General features: G+C 34.9%; 2 protein-coding genes, 2 long non-coding RNA genes and 2 other non-coding genes across 18 annotated transcripts in view; 2 read left to right on the forward strand and 4 right to left on the reverse strand.

Annotated features, from left to right (window-relative positions):
- Positions 1-9,321, forward strand: part of LOC115245589 (carbohydrate sulfotransferase 4-like) — a 13,354-nt gene extending 4,033 nt beyond the window's left edge. For 2 of the 8 annotated variants that reach the window (XM_029823991.1, XM_029823990.1), the window contains 7 exons: positions 919-1,046; positions 5,014-5,070; positions 6,021-6,154; positions 6,251-6,486; positions 6,559-6,757; positions 6,880-7,059; positions 7,233-9,321. In XM_029823991.1, the coding sequence (XP_029679851.1) occupies positions 927-1,046; positions 5,014-5,070; positions 6,021-6,154; positions 6,251-6,486; positions 6,559-6,757; positions 6,880-7,059; positions 7,233-7,554 (1,248 nt within the window). In that variant the 5' untranslated portion in view covers positions 919-926 and the 3' untranslated portion in view covers positions 7,555-9,321. Of the gene's footprint in view, positions 1-97; positions 274-902; positions 1,047-5,013; positions 5,071-6,020; positions 6,155-6,250; positions 6,487-6,558; positions 6,758-6,879; positions 7,060-7,232 lie in introns of those variants that run through there. The other 6 variants (XM_029823987.1, XM_029823984.1, XM_029823986.1 and 3 more) reach the window with 6 other exon arrangements.
- Positions 1,704-4,382, reverse strand: LOC115245601. 3 transcript variants are annotated; one of them, XR_003885566.1, is made up of 3 exons: positions 4,093-4,382; positions 3,056-3,231; positions 1,704-2,426 (listed from the first exon to the last, which is right to left on the reverse strand). It is a non-coding gene; the product is annotated as an uncharacterized LOC115245601 (long non-coding RNA). The 3 variants fall into 3 exon arrangements; XR_003885565.1 differs by lacking the exon at positions 4,093-4,382 and adding an exon at positions 3,595-4,081; XR_003885564.1 differs by lacking the exon at positions 4,093-4,382 and adding an exon at positions 3,595-4,081 and having other exon boundaries at positions 3,056-3,308.
- On the reverse strand, positions 9,311-12,637 carry LOC115245600. Of its 2 annotated transcripts, XR_003885562.1 has the most exons (9): positions 12,537-12,610; positions 12,133-12,228; positions 11,485-11,563; positions 10,910-10,988; positions 10,554-10,617; positions 10,225-10,333; positions 9,970-10,024; positions 9,723-9,775; positions 9,311-9,406 (listed from the first exon to the last, which is right to left on the reverse strand). It is a non-coding gene; the product is annotated as an uncharacterized LOC115245600 (long non-coding RNA). The 2 variants fall into 2 exon arrangements; XR_003885563.1 differs by lacking the exon at positions 12,133-12,228 and having other exon boundaries at positions 12,537-12,637.
- Positions 11,062-11,127, reverse strand: LOC115245616. Its single transcript, XR_003885568.1, has one exon. It is a non-coding gene; the product is annotated as a small nucleolar RNA SNORD31 (small nucleolar RNA).
- LOC115245617 lies at positions 11,637-11,702 on the reverse strand. Its single transcript, XR_003885569.1, has one exon. It is a non-coding gene; the product is annotated as a small nucleolar RNA SNORD31 (small nucleolar RNA).
- Positions 12,638-13,027: 390 nt separating the features above from the next.
- Positions 13,028-24,499, forward strand: LOC115245048 (HEAT repeat-containing protein 5B). Of its 3 annotated transcripts, XM_029823124.1 has the most exons (35): positions 13,028-13,423; positions 13,652-13,837; positions 13,953-14,164; positions 14,270-14,417; positions 14,501-14,611; positions 14,690-14,873; positions 14,957-15,117; positions 15,200-15,449; positions 15,523-15,666; positions 15,772-16,022; positions 16,105-16,216; positions 16,288-16,540; positions 16,634-16,743; positions 16,844-17,007; positions 17,437-17,469; positions 17,931-18,005; positions 18,119-18,394; positions 18,478-18,759; positions 18,839-19,028; positions 19,171-19,340; positions 19,414-19,735; positions 19,813-20,079; positions 20,162-20,343; positions 20,429-20,674; positions 20,789-21,011; positions 21,390-21,662; positions 21,791-21,953; positions 22,025-22,140; positions 22,223-22,507; positions 22,590-22,826; positions 23,017-23,168; positions 23,252-23,465; positions 23,575-23,589; positions 23,708-23,853; positions 23,945-24,499. In XM_029823124.1, the coding sequence occupies exons 2-35, from the start codon at positions 13,709-13,711 to the stop codon at positions 24,119-24,121; spliced, it is 6,273 nt and encodes a 2,090-aa protein (XP_029678984.1). In that variant the 5' UTR covers positions 13,028-13,423; positions 13,652-13,708; the 3' UTR covers positions 24,122-24,499. The 3 variants fall into 3 exon arrangements, with proteins under 3 accessions (XP_029678984.1, XP_029679001.1, XP_029678992.1); XM_029823141.1 differs by lacking the exon at positions 17,437-17,469 and having other exon boundaries at positions 13,029-13,423; XM_029823132.1 differs by lacking the exon at positions 23,575-23,589 and having other exon boundaries at positions 13,030-13,423.
- The last annotated feature ends 3,011 nt before the right edge of the window (positions 24,500-27,510 follow it).

Below are 27,510 nucleotides of genomic sequence, written 5' to 3' on the forward strand. Positions count from 1 at the left end.
TATATATATATATGTGATAGGAGGCATTTAAAGTCGCGAGACGATACAAAGTGCGCGTCGTCCTTGCCAATTGATCGACGGAATTTTTTTACGGTAGAACGCGTTTGATAATCGTCCGCGGTTGTGCTCGGATGCGAAATTTATTATACGCTATATTATGCCGCGAGATGATAATGCTCGACAGATAGCGTACGGCTTCGATGAACGTAGAGGAATTTTCGCGATCGACGGACCATGGCGAGGTTTCATTTAGCAGGGAATATTTCGCACAAGGTGAGACGAATTGCGTTCCTATTATGCGTAATTAATTGCAATCGATCGTTTCGTACTCTCGCTTCTTATCGTGTTACCCATCCCTCCGCTATCGCCCAACTGAAATGTGCTCTTTTTATCGTTGACGTGATTTTATTAAATCAAATTCACCGCCGTTTCTTATCGCCCGCGATTACGTGATTATCAACGGAATTTTAATGAATACAAGGATTTAAATTATTGACATTATTCTGTGCAATAATGTTTTAATTATAAAGAGCAATTGCTTATATCGTTTTTAATTACTCTGCTTCTGGAACAATGTATTTTTTAAGATGTAAACATTTTACGATCTTCTCTCTCTGACAAAAGTGAAATTATTGAATATTTGTTCATTGTTTTCTGTTATTATAGAAAGTAAAATTGCAATAATTAGATAAAAATTTATTTGTTTATTATATCATATTTAAAAAAAAAGTACGAGGAGAGAGGAAAGCAGATTGCAGAATTTAAAATCTTAGAAATATATTAATTCCTGTAAATGTTATTTTTATAATATAATATTTTTTTCGCTAAATGTTTTTATAGCTTCAATTGTATTCTCCCATTATTATTTTCAATCTGTGTAAACTATCTTTATCTTGTTCAAGTTCCTGCACTTTATAGGAATAAGGATGTCGAAGCGGCTGAGTTTTTATGGTCTGGTAGCCCTGGCGTCCATCTGCATCTTCTTCCTAGCATTTAACCAACGCTACAGCAGCTACCTCGAGCATCGACTGCAGCCGGTGATATCGGTCAGTAAAAATTCGGAGGTGGGGATTGCTCTAAATTGAGTCACGCCAAACACGCTCTTTCTGACGGTAAAGTCTTTTGCACCTCTAACTCTTTCTTATCAATCTCTTACACATTAACGATACTTGGCAAAACGAAAACTCCGCATAAATGATCGACGCACATTCTTCTTTCTCCCTTTATTTTTCCCCGTCTCAAATTTCCTTCCTCTTTCATGCACCGTTTCAGGACTATCGTTTACAAAATGTTATCGGAGACCGCTGTATCAGCGGATAATATTTTGTAAATTGTACAAAATGTGCTATCAGATGTTGTCGAGGAAAGATAGAAAAGATAAAAAAATTTAAAGTTAATGATTTATGATACTAGAATTTTTCGAAATGTTGTTGATTAACCTTGTTTGTAATATTTAATTCTGCGTACTGATAATGTATATTGTCGTTTGATAAATCTTTTTCGTACGTCTGATTACAATGTCTGGAAAACAGGTGCAATATAATTATTTATCATGGTTAGCATGCTTGCGCGTAGACTCTCACTTTTATAGCAATTCACACTCTTAACTTATATGATAATATAATAGTCTCATGGTATACACACACACACACACACACACGCGCGCGCGCGTGTGTGTGTGTGTATGTGCACTCCATGAGACTATTATATTATCATATAAGTTAAGAGTGTGAATTGCTATAAAAGTGAGAGTCTACGCGCAAGCATGCTAACCATGATAAATAATTATATTGCACCTGTTTTCCAGACATTGTAATCAGACGTACGAAAAAGATTTATCAAACGACAATATACATTATCAGTACGCAGAATTAAATATTACAAACAAGGTTAATCAACAACATTTCGAAAAATTCTAGTATCATAAATCATTAACTTTAAATTTTTTTATCTTTTCTATCTTTCCTCGACAACATCTGATAGCACATTTTGTACAATTTACAAAATATTATCCGCTGATACAGCGGTCTCCGATAACATTTTGTAAACGATAGTCCTGAAACGGTGCATGAAAGAGGAAGGAAATTTGAGACGGGGAAAAATAAAGGGAGAAAGAAGAATGTGCGTCGATCATTTATGCGGAGTTTTCGTTTTGCCAAGTATCGTTAATGTGTAAGAGATTGATAAGAAAGAGTTAGAGGTGCAAAAGACTTTACCGTCAGAAAGAGCGTGTTTGGCGTGACTCAATTTAGAGCAATCCCCACCTCCGAATTTTTACTGACCGATATCACCGGCTGCAGTCGATGCTCGAGGTAGCTGCTGTAGCGTTGGTTAAATGCTAGGAAGAAGATGCAGATGGACGCCAGGGCTACCAGACCATAAAAACTCAGCCGCTTCGACATCCTTATTCCTATAAAGTGCAGGAACTTGAACAAGATAAAGATAGTTTACACAGATTGAAAATAATAATGGGAGAATACAATTGAAGCTATAAAAACATTTAGCGAAAAAAATATTATATTATAAAAATAACATTTACAGGAATTAATATATTTCTAAGATTTTAAATTCTGCAATCTGCTTTCCTCTCTCCTCGTACTTTTTTTTTAAATATGATATAATAAACAAATAAATTTTTATCTAATTATTGCAATTTTACTTTCTATAATAACAGAAAACAATGAACAAATATTCAATAATTTCACTTTTGTCAGAGAGAGAAGATCGTAAAATGTTTACATCTTAAAAAATACATTGTTCCAGAAGCAGAGTAATTAAAAACGATATAAGCAATTGCTCTTTATAATTAAAACATTATTGCACAGAATAATGTCAATAATTTAAATCCTTGTATTCATTAAAATTCCGTTGATAATCACGTAATCGCGGGCGATAAGAAACGGCGGTGAATTTGATTTAATAAAATCACGTCAACGATAAAAAGAGCACATTTCAGTTGGGCGATAGCGGAGGGATGGGTAACACGATAAGAAGCGAGAGTACGAAACGATCGATTGCAATTAATTACGCATAATAGGAACGCAATTCGTCTCACCTTGTGCGAAATATTCCCTGCTAAATGAAACCTCGCCATGGTCCGTCGATCGCGAAAATTCCTCTACGTTCATCGAAGCCGTACGCTATCTGTCGAGCATTATCATCTCGCGGCATAATATAGCGTATAATAAATTTCGCATCCGAGCACAACCGCGGACGATTATCAAACGCGTTCTACCGTAAAAAAATTCCGTCGATCAATTGGCAAGGACGACGCGCACTTTGTATCGTCTCGCGACTTTAAATGCCTCCTATCACATATATATATATATATATATATATATATATATATATATATATATATATATATATATATATATATATATATATATATATATATATATATATATATATATATATATATATATATATATATATATATATATATATATATATATATATATATATATATATATATATATATATATATATATATATATATATATATATATATATATATATATATATATATATATATATATATATATATATATATATATGTTATATATATAAAGCGTTAATTTAATCTGATTTTACCGAGTACGCGAATGAAAAATCGATCCCGTTCGCGCCGATCTCTCGCAATCGAGCAGTCCTTTTTATTTGTTTTTCCTCCGTTTTTTTCTCAGTTAATTAACGCAGCGTAGCCATCCGATCGCGCGTTTACTGTCTGTAAAACGCGACGGGAATATCGCGTATGAGACCGGCTCGTGGAATCGTACAGCACTGCTGATGCTGATGTGATGCTGAATGCAAGCGCGAAAGAAGCGGGGAGATCCGTTCATTTGCGATGAGAAAAAAAAAAGGAGGAGACAAAGTCGCACGCTTGAAGCTGTATCGTCGACGGATGCGCGAATTCCGCTTCTCGTTCCGTTTGACAGTGATTACGCGGCGATAAACATTGACTGCACAGGGGAATTGTAAACAGGAGGAGGAGACTTCATCGCTCTCTCTCTTCCTCGCTCTTTATCCATCGAATACAGACGGAATTCTTATCTCTCTCTCTCTCTCTCTCTCTCTGTCTTGTTCTCTCACCTCGTGCTCGTGCACTCGTTGCACGATGTGACGCTCGTGTCAGCTCAATCTCGACGCTGAGACGGGAATCGCGGCTCGATGCCGCGGGCCGTCTCGAGGACCCGGATGTCGCGCTGCCGGCGTGCGATCACGACGATGACGTTCATCGCGACGACCAGCGACGATCGTGGCCTACTAACGGTCGACCGAAAGCGAGAAGTCGGCGAAACGTCGACGGAGCCGTATTGCGGCTCGTGCCAGGCGCGCCTGGTGTAGGCGCAGCGCAATATACGCTCTGTGTCACGTGGTTCGGTTGTACCTTCTACACTTTCGTCCGTTTTCTCCTTCTCCCTTCGAAGTCTGGCCGTGTCGATCCGTTTTCCTTTTCCACGCGGAAGGTGCAGCTGAAACGAACGAACCTATATAAACATGATGCATGGATACAGTACGTTCTATAGTCTTATATTGATTGCGGATGTTACTTATTGAATTTGGCCGTTTTTGCTTGGGTCGATTTGTTTTCTTTTCTACACATTATTTACAGCGGTTTTCTAAAAAATTATTTACTTCTGTTCTCTAAAAAACCTCTTCTATCTTCTGCTATATGTTATATGAAAAAAAAATACGGTTAACACGTTGAATACTGGAAGAATAATAACGTTCCGTTAGCGTTTAACCGTCCTCTTTTTTTCTGAAAAATCGCTGTAAACATTTTTTTAAGTGTCGATAAACGCGCAATCGATCATTGTATAAGTCGATAAAATAAGTGTGTGTGTGTGTGTGTGTGTGTACTTGCACTTGCATCCTTCAAGAACATTAATACACTACCTAAACTGAGAAAGAGGGAGAAAAAGAATTTTTCTATATCACATCAGTGGTACATTTGCGCTCACAACGCACAATCAAAATGCTAAAACGTCGATGCTTTCTTCTTCGATATAGGATGTTGAGATAAGGCCAAGGACCACGAAAATTCAAGAACCGGTAACGGTAAGCCAGGTATGCACGTATGTATCGCGATTCGAGTAATGCAAACTGTCATCCTCATTTTTCGTTAGAACTTGTTTGCTGTTAGAATGCCAATTGTCGCTTGATTACCTTATTTTATCGCGATATTAACGCAACTCAAATAAGAAAAGAAATTAGCTTTATAGGAATACTTATTTTTCATTCATATTTTGTATTGTATTACTCTCGATAATTAATGAAATGCAATATATATATATAGATTTTTACGGACAAAACATTAAAACATTATTAATTATTTATCTATAATAAAATATTATTAATTGTTATTAACTGTCAGCAATTAATTACCTCTTATCAATTAACCATTGTTATTAGCTATTAATGTAATAATAGAAACAATTATATATATAAAATAGAATAAAGAAAACGTGAAATAGAACTATATTTTCTATAAAAAAGATTGATGCTTGTTTATAAGCTTTATTTTCCTTTATTGTGTACCGCTGCGCACTTGACTTTATCGATTAGATTAAAATCAATTCAGTGAAGTGTCATATTACTTATTATTTACTAACATTAATCTTCACTAACGCATTTCCCATTTTTTAATAATGCTTGCAAGTAAATTCTCGCTTTGCTTATTTAAGAAATTGTGTGAAGTTATATAAACAAATATTCTCCGTGTAATTAAACAAATTAACATTTGCACAAGTCTACGAGATTTAAAGTTTTATTCTCATTGAACTAGCGGCGTGATTAAAATATGCCTGTGCTGTAGAAGTCTGCTTCTATGCGATTGAGCCACAAAAAAAATTTAAACTTCTGTTTATTTATTTGAGATATGTTGCATATACGCCCCTCTTTCATTATATTGAAGTATGTTTTAACACTGTGCATTTATTTGGATCAATGTCGCTAATGAAATAACGGTCGCTATAATAATTCTTTCTTTATAGTAATCGGTTTAATCTATCTTTTAGGCTTATATTACGGGATACACAGAAAATGCCACGATCACCGAAATTCAGGAAGTAGTTGATCAACAAAGAAGGGCGATTAAAAGGGAAATGGAAAATTATGAATACCCAAATGGAAGATATGGGGTAAACGTGAGGTAAGTTTTATATGCGCTAGAGAGATTGTCACTTTAGAAATCCTTTCGCAAGTGTGTATCTTTAAAAAAAATCAATGCATTCTCCATGTACCGTAGCAAACTTGAAGATCTGGTGATGGAAAAAGGTGGCCGACCCGTGAGGAGTATAATTCTGACGAGTTGGCGAAGTGGCAGCACGTTCCTCGGCGACGTGGTAAATGCGCATCCGGCCAATTTTTATCATTACGAACCGTTGCTGGATTATGGAATTGTGCAAATCAGAGAGCCGCCGCTCGCCGATGAATCCTTGACGAGGATCATCTCCCTGCTGAATTGCGAATATAAAGAGCTCGGTAATTTTATACGCCTTGAGTTTGCAATCATATCGGTTAATGATCAATCATGTACAATTGTAATTATTGCAGACCGGTATTTGAATTATGGGAAGACTCATCCTTGGGTCTTCAATCATAACACGCACTTGTGGCGGCAGTGCCAGGCGCACAAACGCGTCTGCTGGGATCCGCGTTTCGTCGCCAAGTTTTGCCGGCTCTTCCCATTCCAATCAATGAAGCTCGTACGATTGAGGTTGCGTGCAGCAGAGACGCTTTTGGCTGAAGAAAAGTAAGAATATGATAAGCTTTAAAACGTCTAAAAGACGTTTTTTAGATCTCGTTTGGATATATTATATCGCTTCACATTATAAAAATATCTTAAAATATAACAAATATTTATTTATATTATAGTTTAGGTGTGCGATTAGTTCTACTCATTCGCGATCCAAGAGGCATTCTGCAATCTAGAAAACACAGGGAATGGTGTCCCGCTAAACCCGATTGTTCCGATCCAGCTCTAGTTTGCGCCGATATGGTGTCGGATTTTAACGCGGCAGTAGAATTCTCGAAAAAATACCCACGTTCTTTCAGGTATACTACATTGCTTTTCCAAATCATACATATTTGATATTTATCACTAAAAATTGATTTCACATGCGAAACGATTTTGTCTTAAATCGGGTGTCATGTTAATATATATGATATCTCAATAAATTGCGAAAATCTCTGAACATTTAACTTTATACTTTGTACGTGATAAACAGAGTAGTGCGCTACGAGGACCTTTCCGTGGATCCCTACAGGCATGTGAAGGAGCTTTACAATTTTTACGGTTTGAACTTTCACACGAATGTGAAGAGATTCCTGGACACACATACAAAGAACGATGTGGGAGGTGTATCAAGCACCTTCCGGAATTCCAAAGTCGCGCCGTTTCACTGGCGGGCCGATTTAGACTTTGAGGAGGTACACGAAATACAGAGGGTCTGCACGACCGCCATGCGGCTGTGGGGATACGTGATGGCCTTAAATTCTACTCACCAAAAAGACTTTGATCCTATCACAAATTACCGGCTCCAGTTGTGACAACTGGCAGACATGCTCAATGTAGATATGATGTATAGCGGCGTATCGGTATAGCGAACGGTAATGGTCAGGTAAATGCCGTAGTTCATATAAATATTCAGTGAAAGGTGCTAATGGGGTCACTCAGGAAGATAGCGACATAACAAGCAGAATGAATGCCGATTTATTCGAGAGAGTAGCTTACTCGAATCGTAAACCTCGTAAAACCAATAAAGCTGTTTCTGTAAAAGGTGACAGATGAAAACGAGGTACGTTTGTAATTATCGAACTATGAACAAAGATTAGGGTAAGTTTTCGAGAGCCTGATGTGTGACAAAAATATGTAATGTCTAATCATATCGATGCAAACGTTGCGGATGTATTCAAAATGTTTCCAAATATACCGCGAGTCTTTCGAGAGAATACTTTATGTCTGATGTATATAAACTACTTTATTGATATTAATTCTAACTATGGATAGCTTGTAAAAAGATATTCATAGTAATCGAATTTAAATTATATATACAAGAGATTGATTTACGTTTATTTTTCAATCTCATTGATCAATTATACATTGTTACTCAACCAAATTTGGAAGTATAATGCTGGAAGTATGAAACTTAAACAAAGAATATTTATCTAATAATTGAATGTGCTGATCGTGGGAAGATCTTAATCATCTAATGAATATATGAACGGAAGCTAAATCCCATAACGGATTAGGATCGAGTATTGCAACATTAGGAATCATTGGCAACGTTGCGAGAATCTATATCTATAGCTATCTGGAATTAAAATGTTCACCGAGATGACATAATGTGATTCATTAAAGAAAGGAGGAATACGATCGCGCGCAATATCAATTAACTCGTTCACGTCAACGGAACATTCGACGTTATCCTTTGCTCACATGGCGATCGCTGATAAAGCTGACTACGCGGTGTATGTCAAGGACGAGAATGCGAGAGTTTCCATTCCACCGGCCTTCGGCGCGGCCGGCAACAAATTATTAAAAGTGTACAGACGCGACCAACTCGCCCACGAGCGCGTGTGATTTTTATAATGTACGATACAGAGTCGTATATCATTGCACACTTTATAGATAAAAGATAGAAATCTTGCGAACCGTTTGTTGGCGACTTAGTATAAGAATACTTTTTTGAATCTTTACACACTAGTTATTGATTATCCTAGACAGCCCAGACGGGTACACTTTAGTTATGTGTATATATATATATATATATATATAAATTATAGTGCAATTACGTTACAAAAAATATATATATATACATAGTATTTCTTGTGTTTTTGTGTTATACACTGAGTGCTTGATTACAATCTGCTCTCCGTGTGATCGATCAAGTTTTACCATGCATTCACTTAAAGTAGAATTAGTTTACCTCGATAAATATTTTACGTTATTAATATTGTTACAACCGAATTTGAATATTGAGGAACTAAAAATGAATATTATACTTCTTTCTCCTTTCTTCGTTTTATAGGAGGATAATCTAAACTTCCATATCCGGACTCTCTATTAATATTTTTGTTGTTGTCTTGCAACATAAAACAAAGATGAACAAAACATGGTTTTTTATATGTACAGACGAAGATCTTGCAATGACGCTATCAGGATCGTTAATATAAATTTGCAATAACATCGTGCGATCATGCGCGTCGTTATTACGTTCTCACGAAATGGGTATCTAGTCCAAGAGGAACGCGTATTACTTCGCATTTTGTACCTTAGATGTAAAAGGTTTCAATAAAAATCTTATTTCTATGGAATATTTCACTGTTTATTACTTGTCCATAACATGCATTATTCGCTGTACATATGTAATTTCTTCTATTTTTTGTCTTCTATGTCCATCTAAAAAATATAACAAAGCTTGTAGAGTAATGATACACGAAAATTGCAACTTACATCGTTTATCTATTATGCTTCAGCAAAATAGATAGTTATCACTATACATCATAGCGTATATTATGGAAAACATCATTACAAAAAATAATAAATATATCTAAAATATACTTTGTGACTAATTAGAACCTATCCTGATGGATATGCATAGAAATAATTTACATTTTTATCTTATATATAATTATGTTAATCATAAATATTAATAAAAAAAATTTTAAGTTATATGCGATGCAAATATGTCGCTATAATACTAATTGATTGTTACCTTTACGTTAGAAATGTTCCACTTGTATATTAGAGTAGCATTTAGTGACGCATCTGTAACAAAGATAATCCTTTAAGTCGCATATATAAAGAAAAGGATTGTGGAATCTGTATTTAATAACAAAATCAGCGAGGGCAAGCTTTAATCACAAATAAGTCAGAATAGCGTATAATTTTTACATCATATTCTATATTATATTCCAAGTATTAATACTCGTATAATTGAATTAGTATTTTAATATAATTACCTCCAAATAGTGTCTATATAAATCACATGTATGAGTGTTGTTATTGATTATGAAACTGAAATTGAACATAGAATATTTATTATGTATAGCACTCATACAACGTTAAAATAATTGTAATATTCAGTTATCAGACTAAAAGTTTAGCAGCAAGAACATTTCAGACATATGCTTGTCAAATTTATAATCATCATATCAGAGAGAGATTATATATCTAAAAATAAGTAAATGACCAAAATTAGAAAGAAAAGTTCTTACCTCGCCATAAGAAACTTCAATGTAATGCACTCATTGCGATTGTGCAGTGTATATTGATATTTATCTGTTTCTCATATATATACACTTCAGTTCACATATTTCTCGCATTCTGTAAAGAAATTGTTTCCGTAAATTTTCAAAGTTATTATAATATTGTCAAAATAATTAATATTTATAATTATATCAGAAAAGCTTTATCACCATATTTATGTAAGACAGGGATAACTAAAATTATTCATCATGTTTTGATTACTTAGAAAATAAAACAAACAAAATATAATATTATATCTCCTACTAACATAATTTTATTAAGAAACTTAGTAACTTACATAATTCATATTGTACTTCACTTCATGGTTAGAGGTCACCCTCATCCATTTTCCAGATGAAAATCTAAAAAAAAAAAATATATATATATATATATATAACATTATTAATAATAATCAATATATATATAAGCCATATTATATACCCTATTGTTATATTTATACATTCTCATTGAAGTCATTGATTTTTCAGAAACAACGTTCGTCACATGTATTCAGATTGACTGGGGGCGATGTATTAACGTTGTACTCATCATATGTGAATTGCAAATTAGGATATTGACAAATAATGATGACGAAACTATTGATTCCAAGTTTAAAGAAAAAATGAGATATAGATAACATAAATTTTAACTTACATGAACTCCTGATCATAAGAAGAATCCTGTTGTTACAATAAATCTTGCTATTTGTCATACTTTCTTCCTCAATCTCCATCTATATAAATGAAATACATGTATATATTAAGATATATTTCACATAAGATCTAAAAAAAAAAATTAAATAAAAACAATTCTCAGAAAACTGATTCAGTCACAGTTCTCAGACTGGGGCAGTAAAGTTCATCACATAATTAATATATATTTTTTTATATGTTAAAAGCACATCAAAGAATATAAGTAAAATATATAAATTTATGTCCATAAGTAAAAAAATTATTCTGTCTCATGTGCTTTTCCTTTATATTAAGAATCTTATTCTTCAATAAACAAATTCATCTATCCAGCAATATAATAAATTTTTTATTTTATAGATACGTAATGTTCTTTTTTACATTTGTATATTATCATACTTAATGACGGGGGCGATGTATTAACGTTATACTCATCATATGTGAATTGCAAATTAGGATATTGACAAATAATGCTGATGAAACTATTGATTCCAAGTTTAAGGAAAAAATGAGATATAGATAACATAAATTTTAACTTACATAAACTCCTGATCATAAGAAGAATCCTGTTGTTACAATAAATCTTGCTATTTGTCATACTTTCTTCCTCAATCTCCATCTATATAAATGAAATACATGTATATATTAAGATATATTTAAGACTCAAAAAAAAAAAAAAAATTAAATAAAAACAATTCTCAGAAAACTGATTCAGTCACAGTTCTCAGACTGGGGCAGTAAAGTACATCACATAATTAATATATATTTTTTTATATATTAAAAGCACATCAAAGAATATAAGTAAAATATATAAATTTATGTTCATAAGTGAAAAAATTATTCTGTCTCATGTGCTTTTCCTTTATATTAAGAATCTTATTTTTCAATAAACAAATTTATCTATCCAGCAATATAATAAATTTTTTATTGTATAGAGATGTAATGTTCTTTTTTACGTTTGTATATTATCATATTTAATGACGAATAGAAATATTCGATAAATGAGTAACTTTATAAAGCGATATTTTTAAATATAACTCGTAAAAGTGTTGATTAACAAGCGATCGGAATGATTTGAAAGCAATTCAAATGAGAATAATAACTAAATGAAAAGAGGCGTATAAATAAATATATATTCGCAAGATAGATCTCAATTATATTCCCTCAGAGAAACAAAATAGTACTCACTAAAATTGTGCTTGTGATAACAGCGAGCTACTTTTAGCGGGTGCTCTTCGACGCTCGAAGCGATATAGCGAGGGAGGCTTTATAATAAATCCAGCACTAAAAGAGAAATGAGAACTAAATCTCAAGACAGAGCATGCGGCGATGTGTCGCCGTGAGAATGGCGTAATCAGAATCACGTAAAGATGTAATCAAGAGACAATCATACGAACGAGACAATGTGTCATCATTTTTGGAACGAAATAAACGTGATCAAGCTCCGCATTAAAATATAACCAGAAAATATAATCAAAAATATTATATTCAAGAAGAATCGTGCGCAAGAAGCTTGTTTTAAGATGTTTTAGTGAAGAATGCACGCGGATGACGATGGATTTCGAAAACGTGTACCTTAATTTTGAGCTTACCTTTTCAGAGTACGTCCCGCCCATCAAGAGGTTCGATTGCAAATGAACGAAAGAAGCGACAAGCGACGCTTATTCGAGGGAAATTTTCACGCATGCGCAAGACGTTATGACGGATTTGCACGAAATCGTTGCAATTTTGCTTTGGTTGCGTTCGTAAATTTACTCGTCAATGTGGTGTAACGTTTGATCGACCAATCAGAACAAAGAAATCTTTGCTTTCTTTGGCCGTGTTCCGATATTCACTGCCAGTACTGAAAATCTATAGTTTACGTCACATATACTATAGATTTTCAGTACTGGCAGTGAATATCGGAACACGGCCTTTGTTGATTGGTCAATCAACAAATCCTCAAGTTTCTTTTTCACTTGGGATCTGTCAAAAGGTACAAAGATGTCTTAATTGATCAATTAATAGCGTTTTCGAATGTAGCAGGTTTAATCGCTCTCAGAGCGATTAATGACGTCATTGGATTGTCTCTGCCAATAAAAGGCTTGAATTTTTATCTGTGACCCGTTCATTCGAAAACGCTATTAAACGCTACTTTACTCCTATGAGTAGGATTTTCGAACGCACGAGGGGGACTAGATATAGCCTAATCTAATTTATCCCAACCTTACGTTACAATTTGTCATCTGTGTCTGTGTATGGAAGAAACTGAGTTCGTCATTCGCATCGTAATAATTCATATTCACGAGCGATACATGCCGGATAATGTTGTCATCAGCAGTATCGTGAAGCATCATCTTGTCACGCGAGAATTTTTGCAAACGTGTGTTTAATCGTCCAGTTTTACACGAGTCCGATGAAGTGTCATCCTATGCGAAGAATACACGGTGTGCGATAAAAATGTCTCTGCCCACTGAACGATAAGATTCAGTTTTCTGTGGTGTGTATACATGTCGAATTTTCCAATAATATCTTATCGCTTTTTTTTGTCACTTTGCATCAGTGTATATTTGTTGACTTCAAAATATAAAATAATAAAAATGAGCGAATATCGTTGAACTGACCTCAATACTAATTGCGCTGTTAATTATCTTGAAATCTGCTCAGTTTCTGTGTTATTAGGCGCTAATTTTTAAGCGAGAGAGATTTTTATATCATTACATTGCAGGAAGAGAGTGAGTGATATTTGAGAACAACTTGTGTATTTGTGTGTCTACTTAAAACGATGATGGAGTTGAGTCATAGTTTGACTCTCAACGAGGATGCGCTTAATCAAATCCCGGAGGCTAAGCGGCCGGTTTTCATTTTCGAGTGGTTGCGCTTCCTGGACAAAGTTCTGGTTGCTGCTCAAAAGGTATCTATATAAAAGTTTGACATTTGTGTTACTACAAAATCTGTGACTGAAAAAGATACAATCAATGTTCTATTTATAATAAAATTTTATTGTGATAAAAATGTTATTTGCACAGAACGATATTAAAGGATGTCAGCAAAAGTTAGTGGAGCAATTGACCAGACATATGCAAGGAGCTCCCGGTCCGCCCACGCGACGTCTCATAGCAAGATGTCTTGCTACTCTATTTAGCGTTGGCGATACATTTTTGCTCTTTGACACTGTCAACAAATGCAATGACATCTTGAGAAATAAAGACGATTCACCAAGCTTTTTGCCCACAAAATTGTAATTTATCATTATTAATTGATTTTATTAATAATTAATATTCTACAATGGAATATTTCTGCAATATATAAATATACATTATATGAAAAATATACGTTTCCTCAGAGCTGCTATTTGCTGTGTGGGATGCATGTATGAAAAACTGGGAAGAATGATGGGCAGATCATATGAGGAAACTGTGCAGATCCTTATAAAGTCTTTGCGTTCTGCTGAGTCGCAAATGCGGATAGAGATTATGTACACATTGGAAAAGGTGACAAACAATTTCATGTACAATTTGTTAAACTGTTTAAAATGAAATATTTATAATTTATTTTATATTTGTATTATAATTAGGTGTGTGCTGGGATGGGATCAGCAATAACTAATGTGCATAAGGAAATATACAAAGTTTCCAGGCATTATCTAACCGACAGAGTGATGGCAGTGAGATGTGCTGCTGCAAAGGTATTTTATATTTGTGAAAAAAATGTCGCGATTATATTTTCTGTTTTTGTATAATTATAATAATCTCTTTTTATATAGTGTTTGTTGGAAATGTTAAATCACGCTCCGTTTTTATATACGACGGAAATTGAAAGTGTTGCGACGTTATGTTTTCGAGCATTTGAAGGCTCGAATTACGAAGTGAGATGTTCCGTTGCTAAACTACTGGGCACCTTGGTGGCGATGACGCAGCTTCCTTCGCCCAAGATGAAAAATCCTACAGGTATATAAATTATAGCGAAAATATATTGTAAAAATATATGTCTATTATTTCTCCTAATATATGTATTACATATATTTGCATAGTCACACACAATAAAGGCGTTAGACAGACGTCGCTTGAAGAAGTGTTAAATATCCTGATGTCCGGATTTTTGAGAGGCGGCGTGGGCTTTTTGAAAGGAACGGGCGAGATAATAAAAGGAAGCTCCAGCATAAACAGAGAAGTGCGAGTTGGAGTGACCCATGTAAGTGATTACGTATATTTAAATAATTTTTTTTTAGAATAAGAACTTATCAAAGATTGATTTAACGCTTATATATTCGCAGGCATATGTGGTATTTGTTCAAATGCTGGGTGGCACTTGGCTAGAACGCAACATCGGCGCGCTAGTCGCGCATGTTTTAGACCTGGTCACAAATCCGAAAGCCGCTAGCTCACACGTTGAGGCGGTATACTCGCGCAAATGCGTCAATTTCATATTACGCGGTACTATCGGCAAACTGTTGGGAGAAGGCGCTCAAGCTGCCGCTTGTAAGGAGATAGCGCATATTATTCTGAAGCAAATGAATTCCATCGGTAATAATAATGATGTTTTACGATTTACGCGATAATGCAACTGTATTTAATTTCAACAAACATGGCTTTGCAGATTTTAGTCCGGAAAACGCTAAGGATTGTAATCAAGAGACGTTATTTAGCCAGCATTTGTTGGTATGTGCATTACAAGAAATGGGTTGTCTAATACTGGGATTAGGTACCACAGCCACGAATTTGTTATCCGATCAATCTCTAAGTAAGTACTTGCATATTTGAAACATATTTTTTTGTTTCTTCAATATGAGAGTGATCTTTCTGAACGGAGAGATATTTAATTATAATTTAATGTATCGCTTGTCAGATCTGATCGATACTATAATGGCCGTTCTGGTACATCCGTGTCAAGCCGCTAGACTGGCAGCTTCTTGGTGTTTACGGTGCATATGCGTCGCAGTACCGAGTCAAATAACACCGTTGATCGACCGATGTGTCGACGGGATTGAAAATATGCGTAGCTCACCAGAAGCTATAGCCGGTTATAGTAGCGCTCTCGCTGCGGTGCTGGGAAGCGTTCGTCTATCACCCTTGGGTGTTCCCCATACTAAGGGAAAGGTATAATAAAAGCTCTTATTACTTATTATCGATCGTATCTATATATAATGTGAGATTAATTTATTTCTGTGATATACCCCAGATAATTTTCAATACGGCGGAAGAACTTCTAAGAAGCGCCAGTCAAAATAGTCGTTTATCTTTAAATCGCACGCATGCAGGATGGCTCTTGATAGGAGCGATAATGACTCTAGGTAATATAAATGAATCTTATGTCAAGTACAAAATATAAGTATATGTACATATAATTTATACGAATACACAGGTACGGCAGTGGTGAAGGGCTTATTGCCAAGAATGTTACTCCTATGGAGAAATTCTTTCCCTCGCTCGAATAAGGAACTCGAAAGCGAGAAAGCGCGCGGCGATGCCTTCACGTGGCAAGTGACTCTGGAAGGACGTGCCGGCGCGCTGTCTGCCATGTATAGCTTTCTGTTACACTGTCCGGAACTTCTGAATGATGATATTACACGGCGACTACTAACGCCGATCGAATCCGCTCTGGCGATGCTGACAAAGTACGAATATTAATATTTTTAGATGTAATACAAGATACAGAAAATATTTGGATTACAGAAATTCTCTCTGTACATACACACACTTTCTTTCAGTTTGTCACCCGTTTTGAAGAATTATGGCCAACAATTGAAAGCTCCTGCGGCTATGGTTCGTTTGCGTTTATATGAAACGTTATTGCTGCTACCGCCGCAAACGTTCGAAGGTAAAATTCATTCTCTGTGTGAGATGATTTGAAATCAATTTGCATTAATCTCTTCCATTTTTTTTATTTGTCTGCATTATTATCTGATATTGTAATTTAGGTTCCTACACGCATCTTCTAAGGATGTTGGTGTCAGAGTTCACGCTTATAGACAATCCTGCAAATACCACTACTTCCTTATTGCGTGTAGTTTGCCACGCTAACGATTCTGTGATTCTCGGTACATGGCTGCAAGAGACTGATCATCGTACGATAGAAGATCAAGTGAGTGCATTTCCATATTTTGTATCACAGTATAATTTCTATTGCTGTAAAAGCATAAAATTTTTGTCAAATGCTTTGTTGAGTGTGTTGCTTTCTTAATCTAGATCTAGTTATCTTTGAGAACTGAAAAGTCTTTGTGAAAATATCGTTGCTTTAATTAAAGTTTTTTCTACATACTATTCTAATATTTACTAATAGAGAATCTGTGTGATTCAATAATAAAGAAAATGTAAAGAAACTCCCTTTTATACATTACATGTTACCTTATATATCACGTTTATATCTATTTTATTCAATAATGGACGTTTTACATCTTATACCACATATAGTCAATTTCAGATACGAAGAATAAACAAATACACTTGCAATTTAAGTTTTTATGGAATATAATTTTGGCATTAAATTATAAATACTTTCGTTCGTGTTTAGATGGAACCAAACAGAAGGGCAGATTTGGAGCATGTGAGTAAGGTGTTCTGCAAAGTGTGCCTTTTGTTTCAGTTATAATGTAATAATGTTCTCTCTGCTTTACCAATATTTATATCCATATAAAGTTTATATAAAACTATTTTATATGTATATAAAAATTAATTAATTTTTTATGTACTGCCCATTTTTTCTATTATTATTATTATAATATCATTCATTTCTTATATTTGTATAGTACTTAATATTACAGAATAGCAATATTTTATTTTGCTTATGTTTTAGACTTTGGAAACATTAAATATTTGATGCACATAATATTCATTACATCGTATTTGGCTTAAAATAATTTATATCTTGTTTATTTTAGTAAAGGATGCATATTTATCAGCATTATTTATTTCATATTTCTTTAGGTTACAAGATGCAGCTTCAGTTTTCATTACAATTATGCTCTAAAATTAATACTTTATCACAATCAATGATCTTTTTTTCAGCTTCAACCAAATAGCGCTGCGGGATCCGGAGCATTGGAACATAATACATGCTGCCTTTATAGACCAATGCCACGTGTAAGTTTAAATAAATATTATATATATATAAATAAATCCATCTTGCTGTGAGTTATAAATGTAAATGGAAGAATACAAGTGTAATACAAATCTATGACATATGATATTTACAGATCGAAATAATACCTGGTCCTTTACCATTGGGCGTAGCGGTGATTGACTTATCGGTCGCGTTATTCGGCCAGATATTCCCGCGCGTAGCAAACAAACATAGACTGCAGATGCTTGATCACTTCAGCGAGTGCATAAAACACACTAAGTCCGGAAGACAGGAGGCGATACAAATGAACGTGTTCACGGCTGTGTTGAGCGGCTTGAAAGGTCTCAACGAGGCGAAGACGGGTTTCGGACAAGAGGACGTCAAGAAATCTGCCACTAATCTTATCATTGTAAGACAACGTTGTTACATGAAATGATGATTTATTTTATCGATCGATTATGGAAATATACAATACTCTCTACAACGTTTTAGAGTACACTAGTCAGTGGCAATCCTATTTTACGATGGGCGGCGGGAGAGGCAGTCGGCCGAATGGCTCAAGTGATCTCCGATCCCAAGTTTACCGCTGAATTGGCGCAGACGAGTTTCGATCGTCTGAAATCGGCCCGCGACGTTGCCAGCAGAACCGGCCATTCGTTGGCGTTAGGCTGCCTCCACAAGTATGTCGGCGGTATGGGTTCCAGCCAACATCTCAACACTAGCGTCAGCATTTTGCTCGCACTCGCTCAGGATAATTCATCTCCTGTGGTACAAGTAAGACACCATCCTATATCATTGTTTAGCTCCTTTTTATTTTGACAGATAATAATAAAATAAACTTTCTTTTCTTCAGGTTTGGGCACTGCACGCTCTATCTCTGATAGCTGATTCCGGTGGACCAATGTTCAGGGGTTATGTGGAGCCTACCCTATCCTTGGCACTGACTCTTCTTCTCAATGTTCCTCATTCTTACATCGATGTGCATCAATGCATCGGAAAGGTTTTATCAGCACTTATCACGACGATAGGACCAGAATTACAAGGTAGATATTGTATACAATATATTTAATTATTATTATATGTAAGTAATTATATGCATGATTACATGTAAAGTAATATTGCGAGGAATAAATGGTTCTGAGAACTCTGAAGAACGATAATTTATCGAGCAACTATTTTTAACAGGCAACACGTCAACGATTTGCATGGCGCGGTCGTCATTTTTGTGTGCGTGCGCCATCATGCAAGATCATCAGGACCCGCTCGTTCAAGCCGAGGCAACTGGCTGCCTTCAACAGTTGCATCTCTTCGCACCCAGACACGTCAATCTGTCTTCCCTCGTTCCTACATTATGCGTAAGGCTTTTTTAAACATTTAAAGATGTTTATCAAGAAATGTGTTTATTACAGATGCTTTTTCTTTTTCTAGCGTACTCTATCGAGTAATCATTTACTTTTACGTAAAGCTGCGATATCATGCCTTCGACAGCTTGCTCAGCGCGAAGCAAAGGAAGTGTGCGAGCACGCGATGACGCTGGCTAACGAAAGCAGAGACACTAACATGGTGGAGGGTCTAATCATCACTGAGACTGGGTTACCGGGCGTGTTGTTCAGTATGCTGGATACAGAAACTGACAGTAAACTAATCAAAGACATTCATGACACTTTGACGAGCATGTTGCAGATACTAGCGGCCGATAATCTGTCTCAGTGGTTGTCGTTATGCAAAGATGTTCTCACAATAGCTTCAGGTAATTCAAGTCAAGTTCCTTTGATCCAATCATCGATGAAACATTTCTTTGATGCGATACTTTGTTTTGTTGCGCAGAATCGAGTACAGTCGAGGAAGGTAACGCGGCGAATGCGGATGACAGCGCCGCTGACAATGAGTCAGCCGACGCGGAGGGCGACGACGATCAGGCAGAGTTTCACGCCGACGAATCCACCAAGCAGCGGCCGTCCATTACACCGAGATGGCCGACCAGAGTCTTTGCGGCGCAATGCGTCAGACGCATCGTCGCGGCCTGTGTGAACAACAAACAGGCACACTTCGATCTCGCTTTGGCCAAAGAGATGCAACTATCTAAGGGAAAAGGTATGATTGATGAGTTACAACACATTGCTGTCTCCTTAGAAATTTTTGATACTTATTCTCACGACGTTTTTTTTTTTTTTAGGAGATTTTCTGGTGCTACACCTGTCAGATCTGGTGCGCATGGCATTCATGGCTGCAACAAGTGATTGTGATCCATTGCGACTCGAAGGTCTGAAAACCCTGCAAGAAATCATCGACAAATTCGCTAAAGTTCCCGAACCGGAGTTTCCCGGGCATTTATTACTCGAGCAGTTTCAGGCACAGGTGAGTTTTTTTTTTTTAAATTCATTTATTAATCTGTTTCTTGAAACTACATTTAACAGTTATTATATTAGATACTAATTTGAAGGTTGGAGCTGCTTTAAGACCGGCATTTTCCGCGGAAACACCGTCGCATGTTACTGCCGCGGCCTGCGAGGCTTGCAGTGCGTGGATCGGCAGCGGCGTCGCCAGAGATCTCAATGATTTGCGAAGGGTCCATCAGTTGCTCGTGTCGTCTCTAGAGAAATTGCGGGAGGGTAACACTCGACCGCAACTTTACAACGAGAGCTTGTCAACGCTGGAGAGATTGGCGATCTTAAAAGCGTGGGCAGAGGTAGATATCAAATTATAATTACGCATTTAATATAAAGATAAGGTATAAATAAAAGTCAAATATATTTGAGAGAAAGAAGAGATTAGATCCGATCGTTTTTTATTTTGTTACCAGGTATATGTAGTCGCAATGATAAGGGATGGATCTGCGCTGAACAGCAAAGATACCGCTAATCGTAACGCGAATCAATCCGACGAAGGGACCAACGAGGAGGATTTCGGAGAATTCGAGTTTCAGAGCGAAAGTCTACTGAGTCTCGTCCAACCAGAGCTTTTAAGTCTGAGTCAACATTGGCTATCTGCACTGCGGGATCACGCGTTGCTGTCTTTACCACCAGGTATAATTCGATATAATAAAATATAATTACAAAAATCATATATAAATGTCAATATTAGTATCTTGAATAATGATAAACAAAATTTTTATTTCAATCAAACACATATCCTTTTTATATATATATACATTTTATACACACATACACATTATATTAATATGTGTTATAATAACATATATAAATTTATATAAATTTTTATATGTAAATTATTATTAATCTATGATAAACATGTATTTGATCGAGATAAACTTTTTCCATTATTTTAGGCAAAGTGTTAATCTTTTTGATTTTTTATTCTGCGTTTTTTTATACTTTGCACATGTTTTGGATTGATATTATTTGGACAATCCAAATATATAATTTTTGATGATATTTGCCTAGAATTCTCGAGTCAATTGCCGCACGATGGTGGTGCCTTTTACACGACGGATACTATGGAATCCGCGCGTCCTCATTATGTGGAGTCATGGGCACCAATTCTTCACGCTGCAACTCTCTGGCTCAATGCGAGAGGATTCGAAATGGGTGACAGTAACCAAGAAAAAGCAACGGCAAATGCCACCAACAATAACAATCATAACAATAATAACAACAATGATGAGGCCGCCGCATCTAAAACTAACATGAATGTTGAACGCTTCCACTTATTATTTGGTAAACGTACAATATGTAAAACATAATGCTTACGTTATAATTTATTTTATATGTGATTATTGTGATTATTGTGATTTTTATAGGAGTGTGAAATACGCTTTAACAATTATTTAAATTGTTATTTTTAGGTATATGTATGGAAGCTTTGTGCAGTCCTCGCTCTTCAGAATCTCCGCAAAATATAGAGACATGCTTAAATGCTCTATATACGCTACTCGATTCAACATGGGCACGTAAAGTCTTTATCGCGGACTGTTCATTACCCATTGAATTGTGCAACGTTCTTCATAGGTATGTGCACAATATGTAAGTGTATAACAAGCTCTTTCTTTATCGCGTAATATCAATATGTTGTTTCAAAGGTTGCTTTTAACGCGGGAGAGCTATGTCATCCAAATGATAGTAATGGAGGTGCTAAAACAAGTGATGAAAGCAGCGCAAGAAGATTTGGCTGCAAGGAAAAAATTAAAGCTCAGAGGTATGTGAAATCTGAAATTGTTTCCATAAGTATATATGTATGCAAATTGTTTCTACATATATCTTTTTTTTTTATATAATAGATATTACATCGGCGAATGAAGAAAACAACGAAATGTGGGAAGTGGATTTGCTAGGCGAAGGAAAGGAAGGTGGCGAACTCATACCGGGCAAATCATTAGTGTTCGCCATCCTGGAAGTGTGCCTGTGCCTTTTGGTACGGCAGATTCCGGCGTTGAATCCGAATCCGGGTGGTGCTACTGCCATCCTGTCTCAGAAGGGATATATACCGTCCGAGGAAAGCGGCAAGCTGATCTCGTTGTCTCTCAATATAATGGAATCTCTTCCCACCTTATGTTCTCCGCAAGGTATTCTCCCTATTTTAAGCGGTAGTCTTTTTTCTTCTATATACACGTGATTCATTCTATGTTCTCACTGTGTCTTTTGTAGGCGCAGTAGCGATTCTACCGACATTGCTGTATTTGGCTACTGGCGTGATACGGGAAACCGCAGTACGTACGGATAACGAAAACACCAAATCCGGTGCGGAAGCACCAGTTCATGCCGCGTTACACTGCGTTAAAAGTCTTACCAGTAACAAGTATGCCCGGGATCACAGGAGTCAGGAGCAGTGGACCGGGTTACTGCAAAGCGCACTTGCCAAGATTATCGATCTGGCCAAGACAGGCATGTCACGATTCCACTTTTTATTAAAGGAACAATATGAACTATATATATTAGGCGTTCTTATTTATAAAAGGAATCAAAATGAAATACATATATATTATATTCTTTGTATCGAAATATCAAAGTCCAATATCTATTATAATCTAATTGAAGATTAATGTATACCAAATATTTAATTTTATTTGCATAGGCAATGATGAAACGAAGATGGATGAAGTAGCCATGATGCTGGGTATCGCCGTATTCGTGCTTCACGCGTCATCAGAGGTAGTAAGCGCTCCGAATCTGCAATTCCCGTGCATCAATCACTTCCGACACGCGTTCCAGTCTGAAAACCTGACGGTGAGTGAAGATGTGAAATCTATAGACATCAAAGAATATATTATTAATAATTATCGCAAATAATCGAAATAATATTACACCAGGTGAGATTGAAATGTGTGCAAACGTTAAGAACGATATTTCTGCATCCGGAACGTAATATAAGTACTCCGTACATTCACGCGCTCGCACCACGACTGGTGGAATACCTGTATAGCGATAAGAGCAAACAGGTCACGAACGATATGGAATTGACTTTCACGTTAGAATGCATTAGTACGGTGGAAGCTCTCATAGGACTCGCCGATCTTTCTAATCGTAAGTTACTGTTGTGGAATTTATAAGAAACATTTACATCATGAAACTATATCTTGCGATTAGCTTGTGCAATAAAATGTTAATGTAAAATGTGTTACACGCTATTCAGGAGATCTGTTACAAGGTGTGTGGAAAGTAGAGATCTTCGTAATCTAATTTTCAGATGTTTTAATTAACTTTATTTATCTTACCGCATGATGTGAGTGAACTTAAAAATGACGTTTTAAAATTGAAATTATTAGGTATTCAAATGCTGACTCTGCTCGTGCCAATTTTAATCAACTACTTGCTGGAAGGAGATGAGCTTCAACGCGCTACTAAATATCAAGCGAATCTTCATCAACAGAGTTTTCAATGGCTCAATAAAATTGGACCGAAATATCCGCAGGTATATTTCGAAAATATTTTGGAATCCCAAATACACATACACAATATATGAGTATATGATATTATATAATAATTGTTATTTATACCGTTAGGAATTTAAGACTCTAATGTCACAGTCTACCGAGCTGAAGACTAAATTGGAAAACGCTGTAAGAACTAGCCATCAGCAGGCGCAGCGACATACTCGATCGGTCGATTCTGTGAAATCACAGATCAAGATATCCGCGCCATCAATAAAATTGAAAACCGATTTCTCCAACTTTAATTAGAAAGAAATTATCTGTTACAGAACAAGGGTAAGCTATTGGAATCGTGTGAAAGATACTAATGTAAGTAACGATATTAGCGATTCTGTCGTAATAGTAACATGTTTGCATCAAGACGCGACTGACTTCAATAATTATCGATCAGGAATGAATCGAATTAATCACTATTTATAATATGTTAGCATCGTGATAATTATAAAGTGATATCTCGCTGTGTTAGAGAATCTTACTCAACTGTACTTAGAGGTAAAGGAAAATTAGTAACATTATGGCAGAATCAGGGATAGTTAAAAAGGAGATGGATAAACTAATGTCGAATGATCAATTAATCTCTATCGTAAAGTAATATTTATCTTACCATAAAGTAATATTTATCTCTTCTATACCATTCTCTTTCTTTACCACCCGTTTAACTAAGTCATTGGTAAGTACAATAACGTTCCTGATTTTTCAATCATGCTTTCCCACAAGTGTAAGAGATTAATTTTATATTAGATTTTCAAGTTGTACATATTGTAGAATTTAGTATACACACACATACTTACATATATATATATATAGAAATTATTAATTTATTTGATAATATAAATAAAGATGGTGTTAATATTTTCTCGCCTCATAGCTTCCATGGATTACGAATGTTAACGAGTAACAATTTCATTTCATGAAGATGTGGTAATAAAAATTAAAGGACTGTATATATAATATTATATAATAATTGTTATTTATACCGTTAGGAATTTAAGACTCTAATGTCACAGTCTACCGAGCTGAAGACTAAATTGGAAAACGCTGTAAGAACTAGCCATCAGCAGGCGCAGCGACATACTCGATCGGTCGATTCTGTGAAATCACAGATCAAGATATCCGCGCCATCAATAAAATTGAAAACCGATTTCTCCAACTTTAATTAGAAAGAAATTATCTGTTACAGAACAAGGGTAAGCTATTGGAATCGTGTGAAAGATACTAATGTAAGTAACGATATTAGCGATTCTGTCGTAATAGTAACATGTTTGCATCAAGACGCGACTGACTTCAATAATTATCGATCAGGAATGAATCGAATTAATCACTATTTATAATATGTTAGCATCGTGATAATTATAAAGTGATATCTCGCTGTGTTAGAGAATCTTACTCAACTGTACTTAGAGGTAAAGGAAAATTAGTAACATTATGGCAGAATCAGGGATAGTTAAAAAGGAGATGGATAAACTAATGTCGAATGATCAATTAATCTCTATCGTAAAGTAATATTTATCTTACCATAAAGTAATATTTATCTCTTCTATACCATTCTCTTTCTTTACCACCCGTTTAACTAAGTCATTGGTAAGTACAATAACGTTCCTGATTTTTCAATCATGCTTTCCCACAAGTGTAAGAGATTAATTTTATATTAGATTTTCAAGTTGTACATATTGTAGAATTTAGTATACACACACATACTTACATATATATATATATAGAAATTATTAATTTATTTGATAATATAAATAAAGATGGTGTTAATATTTTCTCGCCTCATAGCTTCCATGGATTACGAATGTTAACGAGTAACAATTTCATTTCATGAAGATGTGGTAATAAAAATTAAAGGACTGTAAATGTCACAATACGATATGCACAAAATTTACAAGTAATATAATAATATATATAGACAATTCTCTGTGCTCAGTGTAAATTGTATTAATCTATCGTAGTTCAGAAGTTTTATTTTTAAACTCTTGATGTAGCTCTGATTATATTATTGATAAGAAATACTTATTTATAAATTATAGATAGTTGAGTCCCTCTAAGAAAATACTATTTGCCATAAAACAAACAAGAATACGATTAAAGACCAGCATAAAGTACAGTAGATAAGTATATTTATTCGCGAGGACATATTTAACATTTTTTTAGATAAGACTGATAACCTCTGCTACATTTTTATTTAACAATTTTATATAATAAATGTAACAGTGTTGTGCACATGTTTGTTTCGTCTTAAAACTGATAGTAGAGTTGGAATCTCTACTCGATTGAATAAATGTCTGATATGACATATCGAACTGTATACTGAGAGCTCTTTTATAATATGTTTTTTTCTAAGAACAATTTTTTTCTGACAAGAACGCGTTTTTGTAAATTAATAATAGTATAATACTGGCCATTGCAGCAAAAAAAATAAAATAAAATAAAACATAATGCTTTAATAATTATTAAAAATTATGAAAATCATAATTTCTTTTATATTTGATCTTTAAATTGCATTAGAAGAAATAAAACAAGAATTAATTGTATGTAACACGAAATGTATATCAGGAAATATAACTTGAAAGTCTGTGTGTGTAAACTCATACATCATGATAACTGTTTTTCCACTTAAGATTCATAATAAACCTCTTTCGCAACGTATGTGTAAAATTAAGTTCGAAAATTGCATATTAGATCTGGTGTATCATTGATAAAAATTTTCTATATACTGAGACATGCGCGCAAATTATTATAAATGCGTGGAAAGGATTATGTGCTCGATAAATGTTCTACTATTTTTATATGATTATTTTAAGAATATACGTTAATCGCGTTTGCAACTTTTAATTGTGCGCCGTATTCGTATTTATACATATTGTATATTTAACCCATCGAACTTCCATGTATAATAAGTTTTTGCGTTTTATTCGATCGGCAGGAATCCTCTTTGACGAATAGTATAATTATGTATAATGGTAATTATGCGTTATACTGCTGCTGTAATTTACGAAAATAAAAATCCACCTATTTAACTACATTTTTTCATTGATTTCTTATATTTGTATTCGGTTTTGTTGTAAACGTTGTGATGAATTTAAGAAATTTTTTTTCCTTTTGAGATGTAAATTTTTTATACAAAAGGATAAGATAAGATATTGTAAACAAATATATGCGTTTAGCAAGTGTATTCGCGACATACATATGCATTAATTTTTAAAAAGGAACGTGTAAGATTTATTCTAAAGATAAATATCGAAAATTTGAAATTTATAAAATTAAGAATATATCATATGTATCTGTAAAAAATATTCGTGATTATGCATATATATCAGTGCTCGGATTTAGTTGCACATTTCGGCCCGATTCCGTGGCTCACGCCTATTGCCCCCCACTCACCGCTCGTGCGTTAGCGACGAGTCGCCAGATACGCGTAACTAAGGAGCGCGACGTTTTGTCTCAGGAGCGTCCGTATATAAGAATGTCCAAATATAATAGTAAGACAATACTTTTCTAAATGCACCGCGAAAATTCTCAAAATTAAAAATTTTTTCTTCAATATTTTATATTTCATTGATATAAAATATTGAAGAAAAACTTTTATTTATAGAAAAGTATTGTCTTATTATTATATTTGGGCATTCTTATATACG

The sequence above is a fragment of the Formica exsecta genome, unplaced genomic scaffold (genome assembly GCF_003651465.1).
Source record: "Formica exsecta isolate Colony F162 unplaced genomic scaffold, ASM365146v1 scaffold122, whole genome shotgun sequence".
Classification (NCBI taxonomy): Eukaryota; Metazoa; Arthropoda; class Insecta; order Hymenoptera; family Formicidae; genus Formica; species Formica exsecta.

Bases quoted from the DNA above. Each gene is read 5' to 3' on its own strand.
- LOC115245048 (XM_029823124.1), top strand. From the start codon at position 13,709: ATGATGGAGTTGAGTCATAGTTTGACTCTCAACGAGGATGCGCTTAAT. The intron at 16,217-16,287 runs GTAATATAAATG...ACGAATACACAG, and splicing joins AGGAGCGATAATGACTCTAG to GTACGGCAGTGGTGAAGGGC. The intron at 21,663-21,790 runs GTAAACGTACAA...TGTTATTTTTAG, and splicing joins ACGCTTCCACTTATTATTTG to GTATATGTATGGAAGCTTTG.